This window comes from Sus scrofa, chromosome 6 (genome assembly GCF_054392235.1).
Source record: "Sus scrofa isolate SSC_HxYL_T2T_F1_AM1 chromosome 6, Sscrofa_HxYL_maternal_Yorkshire_Landrace_v2.0, whole genome shotgun sequence".
Lineage (NCBI taxonomy): Eukaryota > Metazoa > Chordata > Mammalia > Artiodactyla > Suidae > Sus > Sus scrofa.
Genome location: NC_139388.1, coordinates 107,338,244 through 107,362,945, shown reverse-complemented (window position 1 = coordinate 107,362,945; position 24,702 = coordinate 107,338,244). Strand labels below are relative to the sequence as shown.

The following is a 24,702-nucleotide window of genomic DNA, read 5'->3' as shown; positions in this document are numbered from 1 at the left end:
AACTGTAAAATACTTCGTGGGGTTTTAGAGAGCAAATTAGATAAGATTGGAATAGCATCTACTTTAAGTATTTATTAAATGGGAGCTCCAGGCCTTACAACTCCAGCAAATGGCTCTAATTAGTGTTCTGCACATGCAACTGAGGAGTTTAAAGATGTGGATTGAGATCACAGGGCTTCTCAACCGAGTGCCTTACTTTACAGCAGAGGAAGAAGACCCAGAGAGCTGAAATGATGGTACTGAGCCTTATCACTAGTAGTGAGTGATCACCAACTAGTTAGTGGCTCATAGGAACTCAAATACAGACCCTCTTACTTAAAGTTCATTGCTTTGTCCACTAAACCTTGTGACATTGAAGTCAAACACATGTGTACAACCAGTGTCAATATGAGTTGGTAATTAAAGTACTACAACAGAAAATAATCTAAAATTCTGTGTTTCCAACATAGGAATGAACTTAATGAAACTTCATCAAATAAATGAAATGATTTGATGGGAGCTGACAGGGGTTGTCTAAGCTACCTTCCTTAGACAAGCTGCTATAGGACACAGAATCTCCCTTCTCTATATAGCCAGAGAGCCGGAGAGGACTAGTTCTCTGGAGTTTCCCATCTCCTCTCTGCCCTTTGCAATGTCCAGCTCCTGACTCTTCAACACACTGGTTGGGAAGAACACACTCTTCTGCATTTTGTTTATTTACTAAACATGCTACGTCCCCACAGTGATATATAAAAAAAAAAAATTTTTTTTTTTTGTTTGAAAGTCTTGCACAGAGTAGGAGCTCAATAAATGTCAATATTTGTTAAGAAGGTGTGACTTTGAGCTTGGTTTATATTGCAGGTGTCAAACTCGCTTGTTTTAGGGTTAATTATTGTTCAATGAAGAATAGAAAATATTACAGTTTTTCTAATCTTTCAATTCTAAAATTAAAGACAAAGGTGCTTTGGGTGTCAAGTCAGATTAGCTATTATTCTGGGAAGGAAGGGAAATGGGATTTAGGAGGGTACCTGTGTGATCCATTGTAATTAATGTTTTATTTCTGTAGTTGGGTGATGTATAAATGTGTGTTTATCTTTTTCTTGATACCTTTCTATGAGGCTCATATATTCATTAAAAATAACTGGCTTAAAAGAAGGCAACCAATTTGAAAATAGAATTTCCAAATCTTTATGAGATCTAATGATGCTGCTATACTAAATCCCATACTTAAATCTTCAAGCTTCATTTCAATTTTCCCAAAGAACTTTAATGATAATAATGTGTTTCCCTTAAAGATTTTTTGTCCCCTCCTGGTTCACCATTTCATGCCCTTCATTCCAGGGTTGTGCTAGGGTGTACTGGAAAGAGCTATTTGGCATCATATAGATCTGAGTCTAAATCTCAATTTACTGGCCACATGACATTAAATCATTTGATATTTTTAAGCCTCAGTTTCCTCTCCTGTAAAAAGTGTTATTATCTCTAGCTCTCAGGATTATTATGAACATTCACAGAAATAACAAATGTGAAAATATTTGCTACAGTATCTGGTACACAGTAGATGTTCAATTAATATAATTTTCCTCCTTTCTTTCCTTATACTTTCACTTTCTTCCACTGCTTGAGCTTTTACTTCAGAAATGTATAAAAAGGAAAGGAAAATGAATGTAAGGTAGGAAGAAAGTAGACAGTTATGCAAGTATTATGAAAGCATTTCATTACTAACAAAGGCTGGTCCTGGATATACGTATAGTATACTTCTTTAATCTATTATTTCTTATCTAATCTCATTATGACTTATCAAAGTTCAATTTTTAAAACATTTGAATTTGTTTTGTTTTTGCCCTTGTCACACAATGTTTATAGACAAAATGTACCTCTTCTAGGCTTTCTATCTCCTTACACATCCTTTCTTCAGGACAGATATCTTATGAAAACACATTATTCCCAGTAGTTAATGAGACTTATGTGCTTAAAGAATTTGGAAAGCTTTCATTTGTAACTCGTATAATGGTCATTTCTGTAAGTTCAGATACTTGAGTTCCAGTCCGACCTCTGCCAGTACTAACAGCATAACTCACAGGACTTTACCTTTCTTTGAGTCTGTTTTTGTTGTTTTTTTTTATATGCTACGGGAGGAGGTTGGATTGGACAAGCCCTTTAACTGCAAAACCCTGTTAGTGGTTCTTGATGACCTAATACATGTAAGAACCTTATAGTAAATTAAGCGATGCCACCTCCAGTGGGAAATACTGTGTTGTTTGTGAAAACTATCTACACATTGGTGGCCTCTTCAGAACTCTCCGGATGGGCTCTGGCATTGTCCTTGCCCAGTGACTGCCAGCCCAGAATATTCTCAGGGCTGAGGGGAGGCATTCTCAAGGGAGACAGTTTTGGGGAAAAAAAAAAAAAAAAAAAAAGCGCAACAGGATGAACATCTTGGTGGAAGACTTTTTTTCCTTGCATATATTTCTATGAGTAGGAAATGATTATGCCATGGTTTCATAAAAAGATGGGGATGGCAGGGGAGGGCCGAGAAAAAAGACACTTTGAAAAGGAAAAATATGGGGGTTCCTATTAAAGAAGGTCTTGGGTAAAATCACAATACTAGAGGGAGGAGGTAGGGAAGAAAAGACTCTTTCTCTGATATTTTTATCCAGGTGAAATCTGGTTTAATTGGATTGGAGGGCAGCAGGAAAAATAGGAGACTGTGGAAGGGGAGGATCGGCCTGCCCTGGGTCTGTACGTGTGTGGGATTTACATGCTGACACTAATTGTATTTTATTGTGCAGATGCTTCCCCTTATTTTTCTTCTCTTCTCAGTTGTCCTGGGTCTCTGCAGCTGTGCTTGTCAGATCCCCAAATGGGCTCCATCTCCACCTCCTCAGGACACAGGGCATCGCCTGACTACTCCCTGTGCTCTGGCGGGGGGGTGGGGAGGGTGAGGGGGTGGGGCTTTGGTGGGAATATGGTTAGTGTTGGTGGTGGCGAAGATGTAGATCAATTGTCCCAAACTAACAGCTTCAGGCAGAATTTTAAATAATAACAATTAAAAACCTGAATAGATCTAATTAAACTCTTTCCAAAATTCCAAAGATCATTGTTGACTTTTATAAAAAGGTGGATTTATTTTAAAATTCTGTGTAAACTCCCCTTTTCTCTCCTCTCTATCCCATGATCCCTCAGACAAAAGAGGAACACAAAACATTAATAACTCCTTGCCTTTATGTAGGCGTGATTTTCTAAGCACTTTTATATCTAGTATCTTAAGATAACTGTATGAGGTTGCTAGCAAGCTTGTTTCCTGATAGGAGCCCTCAGCCCCCGGAATGCTAAATAATTTGCTCAGGTTCAAACATAGTAGACATACACAGACATAGCAGAGCCGCGACTAGGACCCAGAAGAAGACACCACACAATCAGTAGGTATAACTTCTAAGCATCCATCCCTCAGACATAAATGGTACCTGAAGGTACTGGCAGGAACGTTCTTGTTGACAGGACTCTGACTTCACCATGGCCTGGTCCATGTTAACTGAGGCTTTCTGGTAAACTTCCCGGGCTCGGCTCACTGTCAGCGTGGAGGACCAGGCGCTCTTCTTCAGCAATGGTGCATCCAGGGTGACAGGCATGTTGGCGCAAGTGGAGCACTTGACGTCATTGTTACTCCGAGAGGCCTTCACCGCCTGCTCGCTGATGGTGTTGTAGGCCTCCACGAAGTACTGCGAGGCCGAGCGGTCGGGACACCTGCCCATGGTCATCACGCCGGAGGGGGCGTGGTAGATGCACATGTCACCGTCGAGATTGTCGTCAGAGCTCCACCAGCCTGGGGAAGCGTTGGCACGGGGCTTGGGCTCTGCGCGCCGCTCCTTGCTCTTGCTGCGCTTGCCGTACCTCACCGTCTGTGTCTCATCGGGGCTGGCCTTGCCCCCATTGACACTGCCCTTGGACGGCCCCTCCAGGGAGTGAGATTTGGTGAAGAGCTTCTGGACCGAGTGGACCAGGTGGCGGATGCGGCCAGGGCTGTCGCTGCGGTGCTCCACGGCCGTTCGCTTGTACTGCAACGTGTGGTAGCCATCCCGGTTGAGCGGCAGCTGCCTCTCAAACTGGTCCAGGAGGTTGGGGGGGATGCGGTTGGCCTTGGTGGCCAGGTTGCGAGGCACCAGGGCACACTCGTCCTTCAGCTCCTGCTGCGAGGTATAGTGCCGGCGCGGGAAGGTGCTGCTGGCTAGCGGGTCACTGAAGGGGCCCACACACTCGGCCTGGAAGGAGGTGCGCTGAGTGTAGTAGGGGTGGTCAGCTGGGTGATGCTCCACTGGGCTCAGCAGGTATGGCTTGCGGTCTGCGTGATGCGACAGTGAGTCACAGGTGGAATCGCAGGTGACTCCGTGGTGATGGCTGCGGCTGCCTGATAACCCTTTCATCGCTGACAGGGCTCAACCGCGGGGGTCATGGACACCCCGTGGTTAGGTTCCAGACCCGTCTCCCACAAAGTCCTGGGGGAGTGAAGGAGAGGGAGACAATGGTTAAGGTTTCCCGTGGTAAACAGATACTGCTCTCTTTCACGTGTGCTGTTTCCCACTAAGTTAATTTTCTGGCAGAAGAATTCATGACTCTCTAAAATCTCCTTGACTGCATTGTTGGAAAAGCTCTATTACTTCTGTAGGGTGGAAAAGCCCACTCCAATCACATAGGGGAGAGAGTAAGGATGAAAGCTAGTAAGCAGGGAAAAGAAACTTAAAAAATGCTAACCTGTTTTAAAATGATTTTTAAAAAAATGCCTCCTCCCTCCAGAATTCCAATAACTGGCTGTATCATTCCTTTGCTGCTCTGGTTTTATTCTTAACTATATGTTAATGATCAAGCTAGGCGATCAGAAGGGCTCAGTTTCTCTGGGAGGCTTCTGCTGATCCTTCTTGCAGAGAGAATTAGTTGCCCTCTGTGCTTGCATGACTTCTACTGCACACTCTCCAGCACCTCTGGAATGCTTTGTCTCCTGCCTCCCCCGATAGCTCAAACTTCCTGCAGGCCAGTTTACCCCTTAGTCACCTTTGAGTCTCCCTACTGAACATCAGGTAGGCCATATAGACACATAGTAAGCACTCCATAAATATGACCGGAAAACACAAATAAAAGAGGCTACTGGCACCTTATAACTTTAGGCTATATCACTGTATCTTCTTCAACATATTTCCCATTAGAATTTGGTGGTAACAATGACAGCAAACAATCCTCCCATGGTAATTAGAGTTGGAAAAACTAATGGCATTGGCAAGCACATTAGAGCTGCAGAGAAAATCTGCCCATGTATTTCTGTCATCAGAGAATCAAGAGCTTCCTCTCCACAAACTTAGAGCAGATGAAGAACAAATAAGCTTGAATTGACTAGCTTAAATATCAGGGCATCTCCTTTTCCTTGTTTTAAATTTTCTGGTAAATATTTACAAGTGATGGCAAGATGGCCAAAGACAAGGCTCTTGAAAACGTTCCTGAGGACATGAAGTGCTCGGACCAAAGGGTCAGTTTTGTTTCGGAGAAAAGTGACTCCTGCAGATCCAACTGTGGGAAATTGGGTCATCCCAAGCCTTCCCCACACTTTAGTTCCAGAGGCTGCTGTTCTACTGGGCAGAGTACTTTCTTTGGACTCTGTTAACAGAGTATGTTCTTAGACAGCTGAATGGATTCCTCCTAACAACCCAATTTTTAAAATGCTTCCTACAATACAAAATTTGTCATATGGAGAGTTGTCCAGAAAAGCCAATGTGACCTTCCAAAAATATCACAAATGTCATTTCAGATATTCAGAGAGGGAGAGGTAATTGGTTTAATTAAAAACCTACAAAAATAAAATAAAACACTCACGTATGTCCTGGTGAGGAAAAACATGGACTCTTGAGGAGTCAGCACTTCTCTGTTCCATGAGACTTACTGACTGTTGAAAATCTCTAACCATGCTTTATGACACTCTTTTCTTCCTCCTAGTCTCTCAGTTTCTGGATTACTCTTTCAAGAAAACTGATGGGCAGTTTTAATCACTGGAGTCTTTCAAAATTGGTTCATCTACTAAATTATGAGCTTCTTGAGGGAAAGCACTATGTTTTATGAATCCAGGGGTCAAGAAAGTGCTTGGCTGATGGTGAGAACTCAGTATTTAGTCAATGAATTAATGCATCAATGAAAAATTTCCTGGAGTGATCCATCCCGTGGTTCAAGTCATGTCTATCGAGTGAGAGACTGACTGTGTGACAAGGGAAGGGCCAAGGAAGGAAGAGACTGTCTCATGAGCATTCTAGAGACCAGTAGGTTTCAAGGTGAAGCAGGAGGCATGCAGGTGAATGTTACCTTCTGCTACCTGTTAGCCTTCTACTTCTGCCTCTCCACAATCCACCAAAAGTATCAGCTCTGGAAGCTCTACATGCCTTGAAATTAAAGGCTGGGAGATTGCCTGGCCTGCTGACTACATTATGTCTAGACAGAGGATGATCTGCTTGCAGGAGAGAAAGAAAATGGCACCTAAAGCGATAGAAAGGAAAGGCAGGACTCATGATACCTGTGACTCAGGAAAAAAACCTATAAGTTAAAGCCTGCTCACTGAGAAGAGACTAATGTAAAGGATACTTTAGCATATAATACTTGGGACTCCTCTGTACAAAGTTATGATCCCAAGAGTAGGCTGTGGCAAGGAGAGTTAAATATACGTTTTTAGAAAAACTGTGGCACAAATTACTTTGAAAACTAACGGAAAAATCCATTTCATGAGGAAGTTTCTCTATGTAAAACAGGTTCCACTGAAGACATTTTTGCCTTTTAAATATTGACTTAAAAATAGAAAAACAAAAACAGCAATCCAGTTGGATTATAGTCAAATAATAGGTCTTATGATTCCACATAATGTATCTCAATATATGAATAATATGAAATAATGCTTCCTTCTGAAGCAGCTGGGTCCTAGGTAGAGATTTTTGCTAAATAAAATGTGAATCTGGCAGGAGCCAAAAATATGAATTATACGTATTTGCTCCAAAATATAGATTATTTGAATCATGTATTCAATATTTACATAGTTATCTTTAATTTGTGAATGGTTATTTCATGTAAGATGATAATACTCGAGGACATGCAGAGCAAAAGAAAAGCCTTTTTCAGGCCATTAATGATGAATTTGTTAAATAGCATAACTAATGATCATTTTTGCAAATTAAACATATTCAGAGTGATTTTTACTAAAATTTAAGTGGGCTATTTTCAGCCTAGTGACAAGTACTTATATTTTTATAGAGAGTAATGAATTGCATCAAGGATAAATAGGTTAACTTTTGTCCTTCTTTACTTAATATTTGTAAAACGATATTGAGATCTTGATTCTTTTTGTCTATGATGTAGGCAAATGAGGTCATGAAAAAATAGCAATACATGATCATAAGTATATTTCTAAATGCTTTGTCTATCTTACTGTTTAAGGCCAAATAAATGACAGTACATTCTCTTTTACTGTCTTGCCTTTTAAAAAGGAAGATAGATTAATAGATTAATTGTGATTATAAACTAAAGCAACACACTTAGTGACTTCCCAGTGAATGGGGGGAGATGATGTAAAACCCTCAATGGCTAAATAATTGCTATGGCATCTACCATGAAAGTCCTGCTCTTCCATTCCTCATTATTTTCCTCTTTTCTTACTCATGAACTGCCTTTCTATCTTACTTCCTTCTGCCACTTCTTTTTTTACCTCTCCTAATTAATGCTCATAATTGGCAGCCATGAACATCACTTGCTCCAGCCACGGTGTGACTAACAGCATTCCCAGGAAGAATTAACTGAGCATCCATCCCATGCAGGGCTATGTTTGCTGCTGCAGACAACCAAATGCAGCTAGCAAATCCCTAATGGCCAAAGGACTTAACGATGCCCTCAGAGAGACATGACCTAGTCATAATAAAAGATAAATAACAATTCTTATCTTCTTCATTCTTGGAAAAGGAAGCTGCTAGCCCCGGAATTAGGTTTTAAGTGGCCATAAAGATTTCTGAAAATAGAAAGGGAAATTGTCTTTCATGCCTTCCTCTCTGAGCAAGGGTGGGGAGTGTGAGTCAACGTGCCTTCCTAAGAGTTTCTATGACGACGGTGATCATCTCTCATTTTTTCCTGTTCACAATGACTTCAAATTATGTTTTGTTATCCTCCTAAGTTTGACTTTACCATCAGACCACATGTTCTGATTGTTGGCTTGGAGAAGATGTTGACTGTATTGGCCACTGCGAGAAGAGCTCTGAGTGTGAGATGCACCAGTTTTGACAGGGTTCCCACACCTGGCGCTGAAGCATTGCTTGATGACTCAAGCAAGAATCACCCAGCACCGTAAAGGAAATTCTCAAGGCAGGTAATTTATTAGCACCAAGGAAAAAGCAAACAAACCACATGTTGAAGATGCTGACAAGATGGAAAACAGCCTTGCAAAGCTGGCAAGTTCTTATTTTATTTTGACTTCTGTGCATGTCTTTATTTAGAGCTGATGTTCTTGATTTTTCTTTACATGCAGAAAGAGAACCCACCTGAAGGACTTCCACTCTCTCCCTTAATGAGGACGGACAGCCAGGCAATTGCGACTTGCTTTAGAAAGGACCACTTGGGGACCCTGCCCAGGAGAATAGGGAGTCCTGTGTTCTGGTTTGGGGAGACACTGGGAAGAGGAAGGCTCCACGAATCTTTTCCAAGTCCAGTCACCTTTTTGCCTTCTCCCATCTGCCTGTAACCTGCCTGTGCCAGATTATAACATTCAGCTGAAGAAAAAGAAAATCTTCTCTTATGAAGACTATGAAGCAGTCCCAGCATAACAACTCATTTCCCTAGATGTGCACAGGTGACTAATTCTGGCTAATGGAGTATAATTGAAAACGGCAGGTGCAATTTCTGGAGGATGTCTCTAAGGTGAAGGGCATCCCCTCTTTACTTCTTCCCTGGCTAGAATTCAGATTCAAGAGCTGGCTGAACTTGACTGTTGATCTTGGACCATGAGGTGAAAGTTACAGTCTGAGGATGGGAGTGGAGCAAGATAAAGACCTGGCCACAATCAAGTGCCTATCAGTCTGGATGTGTACCTCTGCGTCTTGTTTGTGTGGGAGCACTTGACTTTGCTGGTGGTGGCCATCCATGACAAGAATTTAAACCAGGCAGTGACACAGCCACACGTATACTAGGGATATCTCTGGCTGTAGTTAGTGAATAGATTTAGGGCTGGGGAGGAGGAAGATCTAAAAGGAGTGCTTATTTCTTGCTTGGACAGTTCATGAGAGAAGACTAAAAGGGAGTTAGGAGTTGGGAGGAACCCCTCAAAGGGTGAGAATGTCCAGGCCAGTGGGTACAGTATCTCCCACTCCTGGCCTTTTGCCCACACGTATGTTTCCACCACAGTCTAAACCCAGGTGGGACTTTTTTCTAGACAAAACAGAATTCTATGCAATATGGATGTACATTTTTTTCATTAGTAATGTTTTCCTCTGCTAATAACAAATCCCAGTTCTGTGGAGGTTGAGAATGAAGAGCAATGTAAGTATTTAAGAGGCTTATGATTTTAAATAATTTTTAAAGGGAATGGTTCTCATGAACGTGCTCCTAACAAATGAAGCCATGCCGCTTTAGGTTAAAAGTAACTAGAAAACTCACATGAGTTAACTTTACCCCAAAGGCCCACTTTGGGAATATTTTCTGACCTTCTGAATCTAGCTGCAAAAGATAACTGAATGCCATTTTCTTTCACTTTTCAGGCTTTCCCACTCAAAGATTTTCATATATTGTGTACCTAAAATCATACAAATACCATTAGAGCTCCTTTGAATAAGCACAGTCTGAAATACACCAGTTATGTTACTCAAAGCACAATGCGAAGCCATTTTATGTGCACAGAATGTATTTTGGCTTTCCATTAACATTAATTGCTATCCTAATCATCTGTGGTTTGGCTCTGCTTGCGTATACCTCCTTCCATCAGGCTGCTCCTACCCATACGTGTCTTTGGAGCATTTCCCTTTCAAAAGGTATGGTATTATACAACAAACAAACAAAACAACAACAACAACAAAAACCCAAACAAAATGACAACCCATACCTCCTCCAATTTGGTCACAGTAGGGAGCACAAATGCTATTGCCTTTGTCTTCATACAAAGCTTTAAAGAGTGGTTTCATTATGGTTTTTGAGAATAAAAAGGTGGAGGGTAGTGTTCCTTGAGAAATGGTTAGCAAGTCGTCATTAATATGGGTGTACACTTATTGCTGGTTGGGTGAAAAACCACAGGACTCAGGAGAGGATTTTTATGTGGAGGATAACGGAAGCAGTATGTTATAAAACTTCCTAACGTTATTCTGCCTTGACACAGGTGGGAAGGGAACTGTCCCGACTCTATGTGACTTTGGAAATGTGCACCCCATGGGACTATCCTCATTTGGATCATTCTAGAAGAGGGTGTGATTATCTCAGCTAAGCCTATAGGTGGATTCACCTGGGAGTTGCTAAGGCCAATGAGCTATGGCCCATAGCTCTTCAGGAGGCACTGTGGGCAGAGGGACACCCTATCTTGTGGGAGTAAAACAGCTATCTGCAGAGTTTTCATAGAGAAGAGCAAAAATCATCAGTGTCTACTGCAGAAAAAAAGTTGAGAAATACATGCAAGCCATTAACTAATCTACGAGAAACAGAAATGATGATAGAATAAAACTGCTGAATGGGATATAATGACAACCATAAAGGAAAATGGAAAAATGCGGAAACATGACAACCAATACAACACAATGAGGCAACTTGAAAGGAAGTAGTAGCAAGATCCTCCGATGAAAACAAAGTGATTTTTTTCTGCTTCTCTCATAACTAGCTGAAAAGTCCTGTGAACCTGTTCTGGAGCATTCTAGACCACTTGCTTTACAGCCAGCATGACTATCTCTCTCTCTCTCATTCTCTCTCTCTTTTTTTTACCTAAATCAAAAATTTTCTCTTATAAATTCCTTTCTTTGATATGCTGTTGCTTTTCTTACCAAGTTTGCTGTACAAATCTACTTCACCAAGTGCTAAGGCCCGGAAAGCACCTATAGTGGCCTTCTATGTGGCAGCTGTTCAGCTGACCATTACTTTGGGGAATTTTTTCCCCTGACCATAGATAGCATCTTCTGACAATGTCCTGAATCAGTTGAGGCAGTCATTACATCCTCTGTGCTGATTGAACTGGGTTTGAAGGCCCAGCTCAAGGGCATCCATGCAGAGGCTAAGCTGAGTGAAACAGATGCTGGCTCCTGGAAATTTGAATGGTAATGTTCCTGGAGCTGCTGAAACCTGGTGAGCTTCTCTGCAAGGTCAAGAATAGGAAGGGCCAGTGTTGGCACCACTGGAAGCCAGAGTCATGTGCCATTTCAGACTGTGGGACAGCAGAAACAAAGGCTCTGCAGAGAAAGCATGCAAGGAGAAAAGGAGAGTGAGAGGAGAAAACATGCAGAGAGAAGCAGATCCAGACTCCACAGAGCCCTGGGAAAGAAACAGAGAAACAGCCCACCAGCCTCCTAGGTCTGGTCACACCCAGCTCCCTGCCCACAGTGGCTGAGGCTGTACCATCTATGGTGGAACCATAGGAGGTCCACGATAGCTTACTCACTGAAGTACAGTTTACCCTCCTGTCCTGGGCAGCTACAAGCATATTAGAGTCACTGCTTAAATGCTCTGTGTCCCAGAGAGGCCAAGTGAGAGTCTTGGAAGTTGCCCCATCAGAATGGGCCAAAGCGTCTTTCTGTGGCTTTTAGCAGTTTAAGTATTTATTGGCTCCAACAAACTACGCGCACTCATTCAGGTTTTATATTCACTCTTCAAGGCTGTCATCAGGCGCATGTGGGAGGAAGAGGTCAGATAACACAGGGGGTGAGGAGAAGGGCTGTCTCTGTGGCTAGCCATTTTCAGCACCCTGCAGAGTCTTCTGGTGAGTAGACTGGCCCCTGGCCTGTGCAGCAGCTGCTGTGGATGGGAATTAGATTTGCAGTTCCTCAAACACTACTTTTTTCTTTTACTTTCATCATCACATAATTTTTCAGTGCCTTCTTCTTGTCTTCACATATCTAACAATCAGACACTTTTTTTTTGTTTTTTGTTTTTTTTTTTCATTTTGGAACCTGTCTTTTATTCCCCTCTAGGTTTCTATAGCCAGTCTTTGATTTTATGCAAACAAATATTTCTCCACTAAACTTTCTGAAAACACTTTTGCTATCGTATGGAAGAAACCTTAACAACATTCATTGTCCCTGGATTAATCCTTAGCTTTGGCAGATAAGTGTGTTAGTCTGTAAGACAGCAGTCGATACATTCTTTAAATGTACTGGGCATGAAGTCAAATCAAATCAAAACATATGAATTTAATTCAATATTTATTTATCGAGTATTGTTTACATGCAGTGCACCAGGCACTGAAAAAAATGAAGAATTCCTAGCATCTCACCTTTGACTTCCTATCACTTGAGTTCCCACATTCATTTCCTTACTCCCACTTCTGCTGCCCAGCCATAGCTCTCCTGATAATGTCTTCTGTTCTCTCATTCCTCAAGTCCTTGCTCTTTTCTGGTTCCATTAGCCCCTTAGGGTCTCACTTCCTTCCCTTGCCAGCCTAGGAGACACAGAATATCAACATTCTTACATGGTTAGGCTCCTTCAGCTCCCTGCTCTGTGATCCTTCTGTCTTATCTATGCTAGACCACATAAAACCAAGACTAATGCCACTATCTTTCTACCCTTCCACATGGGCCTGCTGAGTGTCACTGGGGATGGTACCAGTGCCACGACTGACACCCATGTCCAATCTCAGCTCTATTGCCAAAGCTGATTAGGTCTCCTGCTTCTGTTCGGACTATTCCAAGCTCTTGGCTCCACTTATTATTTCTCACCTGGACTTGGTTGGAAAAACACAGGCAATAATCAATAAATATTAAGTGAATAAAAAATGAATGATCTCTCTGCCTCTAATAACCAGAGGAATGACAAACATTTTTGAATACTTATATACTAAGCACATATTGGGCATTTAAAGTGCATTATCTCATTTTATTCCCAAATAGCCCTGTTTTGTAGGGACGCTTCTCTGGATAAGAAAATAGACTATTAAAGATTACATAACTAGCCTGAACTCATACAGCTAATGAATTTTAAACCTAGCATGCACCACTATGCTATTCTATTTTATTCTTACCACGTCCAACACATACACATACACACACACTCCACAGTATATTCCATAATGCATGCACTATGATTTGAAATGTGATATTTGTTATCTCATCATGTCATTTTTTAGTTTTAAATTCTTCTTTCCAGACTCCTTACAGCTTTACGATATAATCTAAAGCTTTGAATATGATCCAAAGCTGAGAACTTTATGATCTGGCCCCCATCTACCAGCCTTGTCCTGTTTCACCCAAAGGTGACACATGGAAATGAGAGGCATTACCTAATTTATGGTCTAGTGAGGAAAATAAACCACATAAATGAAAAATAATCAGGGATAATACAAGTCAGAATCTAATCAAGCTCTAGATTGTGTGGTGTGTGTTGCATTTGTAATGCACTAGGTAAAAAGCTTTTGAAAAGAACAAATCTAGGGGTTCCTTCTGTGGCACAGTGGGTTAATAATCCAACTGCAGAGATTTGGGTCATGTGGAAGCACAGGTTGGATCATAGGCCTGGTGCAGTGGGTTAAAGCATCCAGTGTTGGCACAGATGTGGCTCAGATTCAATCCCCGGCCTGGGAGTTTCCATGTGCCTTGGGGTGGCCATACAAAAAAATGAAAAAAGAAAAAAAAAAAAAAAACAGAGAAAAAAGCCAACAACAAGTCTAGAAGGTACAAAAGTTAACGAAAGTAGAGACATCTCAATTTAGGAGGTTTAGAGAGTCTAAAGCAGTGCACTCTTCAAAGCTGAGGATCTTAGGATGATGTGCAATGCCTGCTTTGTATTTTGTTCAGGTCCAACCATTCCATCTCTCCTCTGGCTTTTTAATGCTTCCCTATCTCGCTCTGCTTTCATCTTTGAATATATTCTCCACATGGGAGTCAGATCGTCTGAGAGCTACAAACTTGACCTCATTGTTCAGGCCTCCCCCTGGGATCCTTTCACTGAACTTCTCTTTGATATTAAGCTACATAAGGGAGTTATAAGAAACAGGTGTTTATACTTGTGTGGTTTGTACTATGGCGATGCCATTCACCCCCTGCAAAAAAAATTGTCTTCTGAATGAGGTGTGATGGGGGAAATTCCTCTCAGTTCTCAGAATTAGCAAGACTGTGTCGTTTCACAACTGCCATTTTATCTTGCAGGCATTATTCTTGTAAAGTAAAGGCGTTTCCATCTATATTTGAATCCTGGAAAATTATCAGGAAATTTACAAGAAAATAGTGATGGTTTTATTGCTTTTCTACTTTTATTGTTCTTTCATTGTTTCCTCTAGCTGTGTATCTTATCCCTTTTTATGATACATGTAGTCATATAGCCTGCTTCAGTCTTTTGTGGAAACACATTGCCAGTGTGTGTGTGGGGGGGGGATGTGTGGCAAATCTATATCCAGATATCTATGTATTATGTAAAATATAAATACTTGGCTGATAATATTTCTTCCTTCCCTTGATACCATTATACCTAACCATGGTTCTCAAATTTGGGTGTGCAGTGGAATCAGCTGGAAGGCATGTTAAGTCACAGATTGTTGGACCCTGTCCTCAGAGTTTTGGGTGTGGTTCCCAAGAATTTGCATGTCTAACAGATTTCCTGGTGAGGCTGATGCTGATTCAGAAATCGCAGTGAGAACCACTGAACCACACTATTTCCTTTTTTTAAAAAAAATTTTATGGCCCCATCTGTAGAATATGTAAGTTTCCAGGCCAGAAATCAAATCTGTGCCTCTGCAGTGACCTGAGCCACTGCAGTTGGATTCTTAACCCACTGCGCCATAGCAGGAACTCCTAGACTCTCCGTTTCTTACATCTGTGATTCTTCCTGGCATGCACATGGTCCTTCCCTCCATCAGCCAAACTCAGTCTTTGCCCTCAAGTCCCAGCACTGTCATCTCTTGTTTGGTGAAGCCTTTGCTGAACCCAGTGGACAGAGTTAACAGCCACTTCACATGTTATCTCAGGCACATTATCCAAACTGCAAGCAGGTACTGGAAGTATCTGTGCTCATTTATTGCCTTTTATATGGATCTCTCCCAGGGAACCATGGAATTCCAGTGAATGTACGGGGTCTAGCTCATTTTTGGATAACCAGTTCCTGGGAAAGTCCTTGACCCACAGCGTGTGTGCAATTAAGTGTTAGCCAAATACACATGTGACAGGAGGTCTTCTGCCTGGGACACCCAATATTTAAATTTTTTTTTTCTTTTTAAGACCACACCTGCAGCATATGGAAGTTCCCAGGCTTGGGGTCCAGTCAGAGCTGCAGCTGCCAGCCTATGCCACAGGGCCACAGCAATGCAAGATCCCAGCTGCATCTGCAACCTACACCACAGCTCGTGGCAATGCCAGATCCTTAACCCACTGAACAAGGCCAGGGATCGAACCCGCATCCTTATGGATCTTAGTCAGGTTCATGACCACTGAGCCATAACGGGAATGCCTAAAAAATATTTTTAAATTGAAGTATAGTTGGTTTACAATATTGTGTAAGTTTCAGGTATACAGCATAGCAATTCAGTTATACATATATATCTCTATCTAGATATTCTTTTTCAGATTCTTTTCTCTTATGGTTATTATAAGATATTAATTATAGTTCCCTCTGTTATACAGTAGGTGCAAAAGTTGGTTATCTATTTTATACATAGTCATGTGTATAAGTTAATCCCAGCCTCCTAATTTAGAAACACAATGTTTTTATGTAAAAAAGTGGTAATTTATAAATAAAACAGCCATCTTGGTCCTGAGAATAATGTGTTTTGTGGGGCACTGGGATGATGGGTATGTGAGCAGAGCCTCAGGAAGATAACTGGCAGATGCCTGCCCCTGCCATCTCATTCACGGCACATAGGCTGCATCTGTCCTGTGGCTCCAACATCCTCCTCCACCTTCTCAGCAATTAGAGGCTCTTGAGCTACCATGGAAACACTTGAAGAAACTGTTGAGGAAAATACCACATCAAACTCTGTACATCTTGAAGATGGGAGAACTTTCTGGTTAGAACCTGGTTGCTGATGCATCGATGTCACGAAGGAAGACCTTTTTCTGAGGTGGGCTAGCAGGAACTCAGTAATCTCACCAGTATTTCTGAATCCAATGAAATACAAGGTGCATTTCATACAGGCCAATGATAGGCTAGGAACTCAATACACATTCTTTCGAACCCTTGCAAACCTGGCAGGATTTCTCTCCTTTCCACAGATGAAGAATTTGAGGTTCACAGAAGAACTTGCCCAAGGAGCACAGCTCTAAGCAGCTAGGACTTGAACCCAGGGCTGTGAGCCTTTAAAGCCCTTGCACTTCTTGCACTATGGATAGCTCCCAGAAACTTTGGTTTGCTGGAGGCAGGACAGCAGGGACTACCCTGCCATTAGTGGACCTCCACAGTGTTTGGACTTAACTTTGAAGAAAAGTTTAGCTGCTAAAAGAAAAAAATGAGAAAAAAAAAAAAAACATCCATACTATCATACTTCATCATATCAACTCTTCGTGTTACAAAAGGACCTATCCTGCTCAAACATCTAATAAGTGTTTAATCAGGAAACTGCTCCCTGAGTATGCACACACAACTTTGGGTGTGGCTGGGCGGTCTTGAGATCTTGTTTAGGACTCCTCAACTTTATATAGTCAAAGATGTCAGCCTGTGATGCTGCCGATCCCAGGGCTCCAGCTATCCACACCCCCTTCTTCCCTCCACCTAGACCTTAGTATATTATGTGGATAATGTCTTGAGCCTCAGTGTAGAAATGAACCAATGCAGATGGTCTCAGTTAACTATAAAAGCTCATAAAAGGACTAACATTCACACCTTTCTTTTTTCCCAGCAAAGATTTATTGAGTATCTACTAACTGACAAGTACAGTTCTGGGAACCAGGGATTGACTCGTGAACAAAACTCAAAAGTTTCATTCCTTCATGGAAAGTAAACTTTTATGTTGGAAGACAATATATAATGTATGAAAGGGTGATAATTGTATCAGATAATACTTCAGGTGATGACGTGTAAAAAATTGGCTTATTTATTAAAGAGACTTTTCAGTAAAGTTTATACCTATTAGTATATTTCGGCAAACATGAGGCAGATAAATGTATGTGTCAGACCCTGTCCTAGCACTTATAGGCATTATTCCACTTAATTATCATAGCAGCCTTTTGAAATAAGTACTCTTTTTTTTAAGTATAGTTGATTCACAATGTTGTGTTTGTTTCAGTTGTAGGGCAAAGTGATTCAGTTATAAATACATATATAATGTATGTATATATATCCTTTTTTAGATTCTTTTCCCTTTATTACACAATATTGATTCAATTTCCCTGTGCTATACAGTAGGTTCTTGTTGTTTATCTATTTTATATACAGTAGTATGTATATGTTAATCACAAACTCCTAATTTATCCCGTGCTCCTTTCCCTTTCGTAGCGATAAATTTCTTTTCTGTGTCTGTGGCTCTATTTCTCTTTTGTAAATAAGTTTATTTGTGTCATTTAAGACATTTTATTTTGTCTTTTTAGGGCCACCCTTGCAGCATATGGAAGTTCCCAGCCCAGGGGTCAAATCCAAGCTGCAGCTGCTTGCCTACACCACAGCCACAGAAACACCAGATCCAAGCCACATCCAAACCTACACCACTGCTCATGGCAATGCCAGGTCCTTTAACCCACTCAGTGGGGCCAGGGATCGTACCTGCATCCTCATGGATACTAGACAGGTTCTTAACCCACTGGGCCACAACGGGAACTCCTGTATCTTTTTTTTTTTTTTTTTTTTTTTAGATTCCAAATATAAGTTATATATTTGTTTTTCTCTGTCTGGTTGAAGTAGATATTCTTATTTGCATTTTGGAGGAGGAAGATGAGGCAGAGAGATTAAATAATTTACTCAGAGGTAATCCAGGAAGTCAGAGCTCAGCGCTTGCACTGTGCACCCCTATCAATGACAAAGTTGGTCTTTGTCACTCAACCACAGCGATGAGCTATCACCAAGGCTGCAGCATATGGCTGCACGCATTGTGTACAGCACACCTGCAGGGCACAAGCTGACATTGTGTGGTGTGGCAGCCTTGTCACTTTGCTAACATGGACTTTCATTTAAATATATGGTCCCATAAGCATAATTAAAAAGAGGACCTCAGAGAAAAATCACTCATCCCAACATCAAACTGAACTAGGACTATTCATCCATTATTATTATCCAATAAGACGACAATTGAAATCATGAAAATTACACACAGATTTCAAGAACATAGACCTAGACATAATATAAACATTATCTATACTTTTAGATAGGCCATTGAAAGGGAAAAATTCTAGAAACCTAGAAGAATTTATGCTTCTCCATAAAAAAAAAAATGCTTTTTTTTTTTTTTCTTCTCTGCACATCTCTAAACTTAACCTGGAAATCTTCAATGTCTGCATGGCTGCTGCTTCTCACCATCTGCTGATGCTGGCACGGGGCTGGGGGCAGCAATTCACATGGTTCAGGGAGGCAGCCTACGCTACAGTGACAAGCAAAGAGCTGTAACACAAATGAAAGAAATTGGAGTAGAGGAGAGAAGGCACAATAAACCTCCTTGGACTGGCATCCTGTCAGCGGCCCGCACGAGGGGTCCTTGTCTTAACCACTGTCCATGGCAGCTTTTCCTTCTGACCACTGAGGGGTATTGTTTCCTCTTCCTGAATCCGTATCAAGACAAAACTCCACTGAAGGAGGATTGTAAGTTTCATTTTCCAGGCAAATAAACGGGGGTGGGGGTGGGGCCCTTAAATTCCGGCCAGGTAGATCTGAGCATGCGCAAATGGTGGTGCGTGAGACCCAAGTGTGTAAGTCAGATGAGAAGTGGCTTCAAATAGGAACAGGAACGTTTAAGGGATGCTGCTTGCAGGAAAATAGTTCCTTTTAGACTTGAAGAAATCTCTGGGATGAAATGAGATTCAAAACAGGGATGCTTTCACCCTACTCCTTATTCTCTGTGCGCAAAATGCCCAGGTTCAGTCAGATTTCAGAAAATGTCCTTGCTGTTGCCTTGAGCTTCTAGCATGTAGCATGTTCACCTAGAAAAAGGGCATCTTTGTTTACTGTGCCACTTGTGTGGGCTTTGCAATGTTTTTTTTTTTTTTTTCTTCTCTTTCTTTTCTCCTCTTTCCTCTGGAGTAGCTGTTTTAGGAAAATCCAGCCTTGTAAATTACAAGAGGTCACTCATTGAGTCCTTGGTCTAAAACTAGCAGCTACATCACTGATTTTCAACATGATTTAGGTGCGGAAATCCCTCTAGAGCTATTTAACTTTTCTATCAAGATTTATTTTATTTCAGAGTACCCGTCGTGTCTCAGTGGTTAACGAATCCGACTAGGAACCATGAGGTTGCGGATTTGATCCCTGGCGTTGCTCAGTGGGTTAACGATCCGGCGTTGCCGTGAGCTGTGGTGTAGGTCACAGACGCGGCTCATATCCCGCGTTGCTGTGGCTGTGGTGTAGGCCAGTGGCTACAGCTCCGATTAGACCCCTACCTGGGAACCTCCATATGCCTCGGGAGCAGCCCTAGAAGAGGCAAAAAAAAAAAAAAGATTTATTTTATTTATAAACCCTGAGAATTGCTCTGGATCACTGAATGTACATGAGAAAACCTGAAAAAATAAACTGTAAAGAAACAGGTTTATAAGGATGAATACAAACTCTGTAAAATGGGTGGGGATGCAGTGGCAGCCAATCATAGGGTAAAACTGGATCCATGAGTAATGAAGGGCTGCTCTGGGGAAATTGCCTTCTTTAATCCCAAGGAATGAGTGCAGGAATGGGCTACAGAGAGGGTCTCTGTTACAGGTGACAAAGCTTGTCTCTTCCATGGGTTGCTGGAAATTTGAAGTAACTTACAGCACTTGTGTAAGTATTAGTACACGATGCTGCCATTATTTTTAACTTTATTTATTTATTTTTTGGCTGTGCCCAAGGCATTCAAAAGTTCCTAGGCCAGGGATTGAATTTGGGCCACAGCAATGGTCCTTAACCACTAGGCCACCAGGGAACTCCTGACACTGCCATTCTTCATCTGCGCCCACAGATGCCCTGTCCAGGCACCTCACCATCTCTCTTCCCTCCACCCCCAGGCTTCAACCGAGTCTTGTCTCCTGGGTACTCACGGCCCTTTGGAAAGAACCCCAGTTTCGCACTTTCTAAGCGTTTGCCTTGCTGAAGAGTGGTTATTTGCACATTCTTCTTTCACCCTAAGGTGATCAGACCCTCAAGGGGTCTGACCAATCCGCCCATTGCCAGGAATGGAATTAAGTGCCCAATAAATGTTGAATGAATAAAACCAAAGGGCGGAGGGAACCCTATCAGTTTTATGTTTACTCAGTTACACATCCCATAAATGCATCTGAGTGGATACTCCAAGACTTGAAAGTGAGGAACAACTCTGCGCCTTAGGAAGCGGGAGGAACCACATGTGATTGTGTTCGAGTAGATGATTGGTTAGAAGGAAAAAGAAATTTGACTTTGGAAAGCTATTTTCTCCAATGTATTTGTTGTAACAGAATCCTGCCTTGGCCATCCCTTATTCGGTTTGTGGCTACTGATATTAGCAAGACAGGCAAAGAAGAAAGATTTAGAAATGGTAAAAATGATTTTCAAGTCCCACCGTCTCTTCCATTCACTCCTTCTACCTCGCTTCCATGTTCTTGCAGATGATTTCACCTCCTGATCTGATCATGCCCCTTCACAGAGCTCTCTCCATTTCCATCAAAATAAAACCCGACCCCTTGTGTAGACTGCAAGCCCTTCACGGCCTTGCCATGATAGCCCCCAGCCTCACCTCTACCCACTATTGCCATCCTCCAACCCCAGGCTTCAACCCCTGGACCACTTATGGTCTTCTTTACCCATCTTGCTTTCCCGTTCTTTATGCCTTTTGTCCAGTGCCTACTTTCTTCCCTTGGGGAATGCCCTTCACCACCGATGTAATTCCTGTTCATCCTTCAAAAGTCAACAGCTTCCCTGCTCCATCCTCTCCGATTCACCTTTCACACCCTCATGTTGATAAAGCTCTGCAATTGTTTTCTGCACTACCGTCTTTCTTTCTAGTTTCCTCCTCGCCCACTGTCGGGTGGCCTTGGTTATTCTAAAGGCCAATACACTTGCTAGCTTACACCCAGCCCACTGCTCATCAACAGTGAGCTTTATAATCTCCTAAAAGTAAAAAGATGAACCACATGGAGGAATTTAGGAGCTGGTTGCCTAGGGACGGTGGCTTCCGTGCACCTGGCTCTGAGACCCGTGATCGCAGGCTGTTCTGAGAGGTCAGTTCATCTCAGCTCTGACACGGGTGAAGGATCTGAACGGCACCTGGATCCTCATATGTGACAATATTTTACTGCTTACCTGGGGTAGTTCCCACCATATTTTAACGTTGCTGCTCAGCCTAAGAAATCTCCCTTGTTTTGTTTTCTCAGAAAATGAAGGCAGGTTATTATGCTTATTCTCAGCAACTAGATGGAAGCAGCCCACACATATGAAGTAGGAATTAAATTAAATGCTAGAACTGGGATTTAATTATTTCCAAGCAATCTTGAGCTGAGGCAGACGTCTAAGAGGGGAACTGCATGCTCTCAACTGGCCAGCAGTGTCCTAGGGCTTCCACAGCGCCCTATGGGCTTTTTTCCTGCTCTGAAAGCATGCATTTGTGGGCTTCTGCTCTTTCTGCTCAGCCAGGCTCTCTGAGAACAGCAGGTGCAGTTCATCCTGGCATCTCCAGGACCCAGCACTAGCGTTGGCTCAGAGCAAAGTACCCCAGTACCCACATATAATGAGAAAGTTATTTCCATTTCAATTCTCTTTCAATCCATTGAGTTTAGTCAAAGCAGAAAAAAAGAAAAACCTGCTTCTTGATGGTATGTTTTTTACCTCTCTCTTTGCTTTTCTTATCTTTCAAGCAGGGTTCAGCAGATGCAGCATCTACCCCAGTGATTAAGTTGTTTTGTTTTCCCTGTTCTTATTTTTATGGTTAATTGCTATTGGAGGCAAGGCCAGTGGACATGGTATCAAGTTTCTTTTAAAATAGATAATGTATTTAAATTGAAAACTAGTCTCCTGGTAGAAGAATATTGAGTGAAAAAGTCAGATGGTGGTGTATCAATGATGGATGTTTGGAAAATGGTGGCATACAGCAGGTGCTCAGTAATTGTTATTTTAATGGATAAATGGCTCTCTCTCACATCCCCTCTCTTCTTTTGACTTCTCTTACGTCCACAGCAGATCTGGCTCTGTCTTCAGTTTGTGTTGCTGCAATTATCTCGTATTCTGAGCTATCTCCCTGCCTTTACCCCCTGCCCAGTTCCTTGTGCAAGAGCCTGATGTGCTCACAAACATTCCATGTTCCTTCTTGCTTAGCGATAAAGCCCTGACTTCACACATTCAAGGTCCTTGATGAGCTGGCTCAAATCTATTTTCCAAACATATCAGCCTAAGTTCCTCCCATAAACCGTGGGGATATTTGTGAGTCCTAGGCCATCCTTGGTATCTTCTTGACCGAAAGACTTTTAGTGGAAAGCCCTCGAAAACCCACTCGTCTTTTAAGACCCATTCAAATCCTCCTCCCTCCATGAAGCCTTCACTGTTCTTCTATTTGGGGGTGACCTGACTCTTCTTTGAGCTCTCACAGCACTTTGCTTGTGGGGGAATAGTTATCATGTGTACATTAGAGTTAATATACTTCTTCAGTGTTTTCCTAAGTGCCTTATCTGCTCTTGTAGATTGCAGGCTCTAAGAAGGCAAGAACCAGAGTTCCCGTTGTGGCACAGTGGTTAACGAATCTGACTAGGAACCATGAGGTTGCAGGTTTGATCCTTGGCCTTGCTCAGTGGGTTAAGGATCCGGCGTTGCCGTGAGCTGTGGTGTGGGTTGCAGACGCAGCTCGGATCCCGTGTTGCTGTGGCTCTGGTGTAGGCTGGTGGCTACAGCTCCAATTGGACCCCTAGCCTGGGAACCTCCATATGCCTTGGGAGTGGCCCTAGAAAAGGCAAAAGGACAAAAAAAAAAAAAAAAAAAAAGAAGACAAGAACCAATTCTTGCTACCCCCACCCAATTTTTGTTGACTAAAGATCTCATTGATGGAACTCATAAATGAAAGGGGGTATATATGGAAGGCAGGAGATGCAGAAAACCAGCACAGTGCTTCCAAATGCTACCTCCACTTAGGAAACGATCAGCAAACTCCAAAGAAGGGAAAGCTCACTGGGAATTTGTGGAAATTCAGCCAATTTGTGGAAATCTAGCCCCTTTAAAGATGATATGGAATAATACTGAAAATATTTTTTTCAAATGAATGTTAGTTATAATCTAGTCCAAATCTCTCCATTTTATTTTTAATTAAAAAAAATTTCTTCCTTTTTAGGGCTGCATTCTCAGCATATAGAAGATCCCAGGCTAGGGTTTGGTTCCAAGCCACATCTGTGACCTACACAGCAGCTTGTGGCAATGCTGGATCCTTAACCCACTGAGCAAGGCCAGGGATCGAACCCCCATCCTCGTGGACACCATGTCAGGTTCTTACCCTGCTGAGCCATAATAGGAACTCCAAAATCTTTCCACTTCAGAGGCAGGAAAAATTGAGATAGTACTATAAATATAATGTATGGATATGCATAAACTATATGACTAGTCCAGTGTTCACACTGCCAATAAGTATTGGTAAAAATGGCTCCTTTGGTTCTTTGTGGGATGTATTTCAAACCTCAGAAGAATCACCCTCTTTAAAGTTCCCTTAGCCAAGATACAGCCATAACCAATAAGAGCCATATTCATAGTACATGGTCTGTTCAGCTGAGTCTGATATTGTTGGCTGTTTACAGAAACACTGGAGAAAGTTGTCTGTGGATGTTAGTCTGGTCCTTCCTACCTGGCTATTTTCATGGAAGACGTTTCAGAGAAATGCTTCTACAATAGCTGCCTCTGACTTTTAATTGTGTCTTTGTTTCATGCCAGATGCCTCATTAGAAAAACAGCAATGCTGAAATGGCAGAGGTAAGGAGATGTCACATGAGTTGGTCAAGAACTATTCAACAAAACAAAACACAAGACAAAAACAAAAGAGATTATCCTGCGGCTGACTATTGGCCTTAGAGAAATTTTATTTGCATGACCTCCGGGAGAGATGGGTCCTTTTTTATAGGAGACACCAGTCCTGAAGCCTACAAGTCTGGGCTGGAGGAAATGTTCTCCTTCCTGACCCTCATCTGGTGATGATTCTGTTTCACTTCGCTTTATCCCCCCAAAAGAATTGAGGGGATCCACCCTCAGGCATAGCGTTTAGGTTACATCTGAACAAATCCTTCGTAACGGAAGGCTGTGAAATGTTCCGTGGGAGAGCAGTCTCCTTTCGCAGGGTGCCACCCAGACAGATGCTAAAAAGAGCATCTTGTGCTGTACCCCATGGGGCCAAGCCATGCTGGGTACGGTCAAGCAGGTTGGGGTTGTTCTGGGGTGGCAATATGATAGAGTAGGTGGCACTCAGGCTGGTGAAATCCACAAACACTGCAGCGA

General features: G+C 42.1%; 2 protein-coding genes across 28 annotated transcripts in view; one reads left to right on the top strand and one right to left on the bottom strand.

Moving 5' to 3' along the window:
• DLGAP1 (DLG associated protein 1) overlaps positions 1 to 24,702 on the bottom strand; it is a 1,399,633-nt gene that overhangs the window by 323,686 nt on the left and 1,051,245 nt on the right. For 22 of the 27 annotated variants that reach the window (XR_014807681.1, XR_014807682.1, XR_014807680.1 and 19 more), the window contains one exon: positions 3,447 to 4,475. Coding sequence is in view for 22 of the 27 variants with exons in the window: in XM_084964262.1 (XP_084820388.1) it covers positions 3,447 to 4,403 (957 nt within the window). In the remaining 5 variants the exon portion in view is untranslated. Of the gene's footprint in view, positions 1 to 3,446; positions 4,476 to 12,448; positions 12,614 to 24,702 lie in introns of all 27 variants that reach the window. The other 5 variants (XM_084964273.1, XM_084964264.1, XM_084964269.1 and 2 more) reach the window with 1 other exon arrangement.
• LOC146402737 (uncharacterized) overlaps positions 1 to 24,702 on the top strand; it is a 409,060-nt gene that overhangs the window by 257,732 nt on the left and 126,626 nt on the right. The window contains exon 3 of the transcript XR_014807688.1: positions 24,145 to 24,183. The gene's annotated coding sequence lies outside the window, so the exon portion shown is untranslated. The remainder of the gene's footprint in view (positions 1 to 24,144; positions 24,184 to 24,702) is intronic.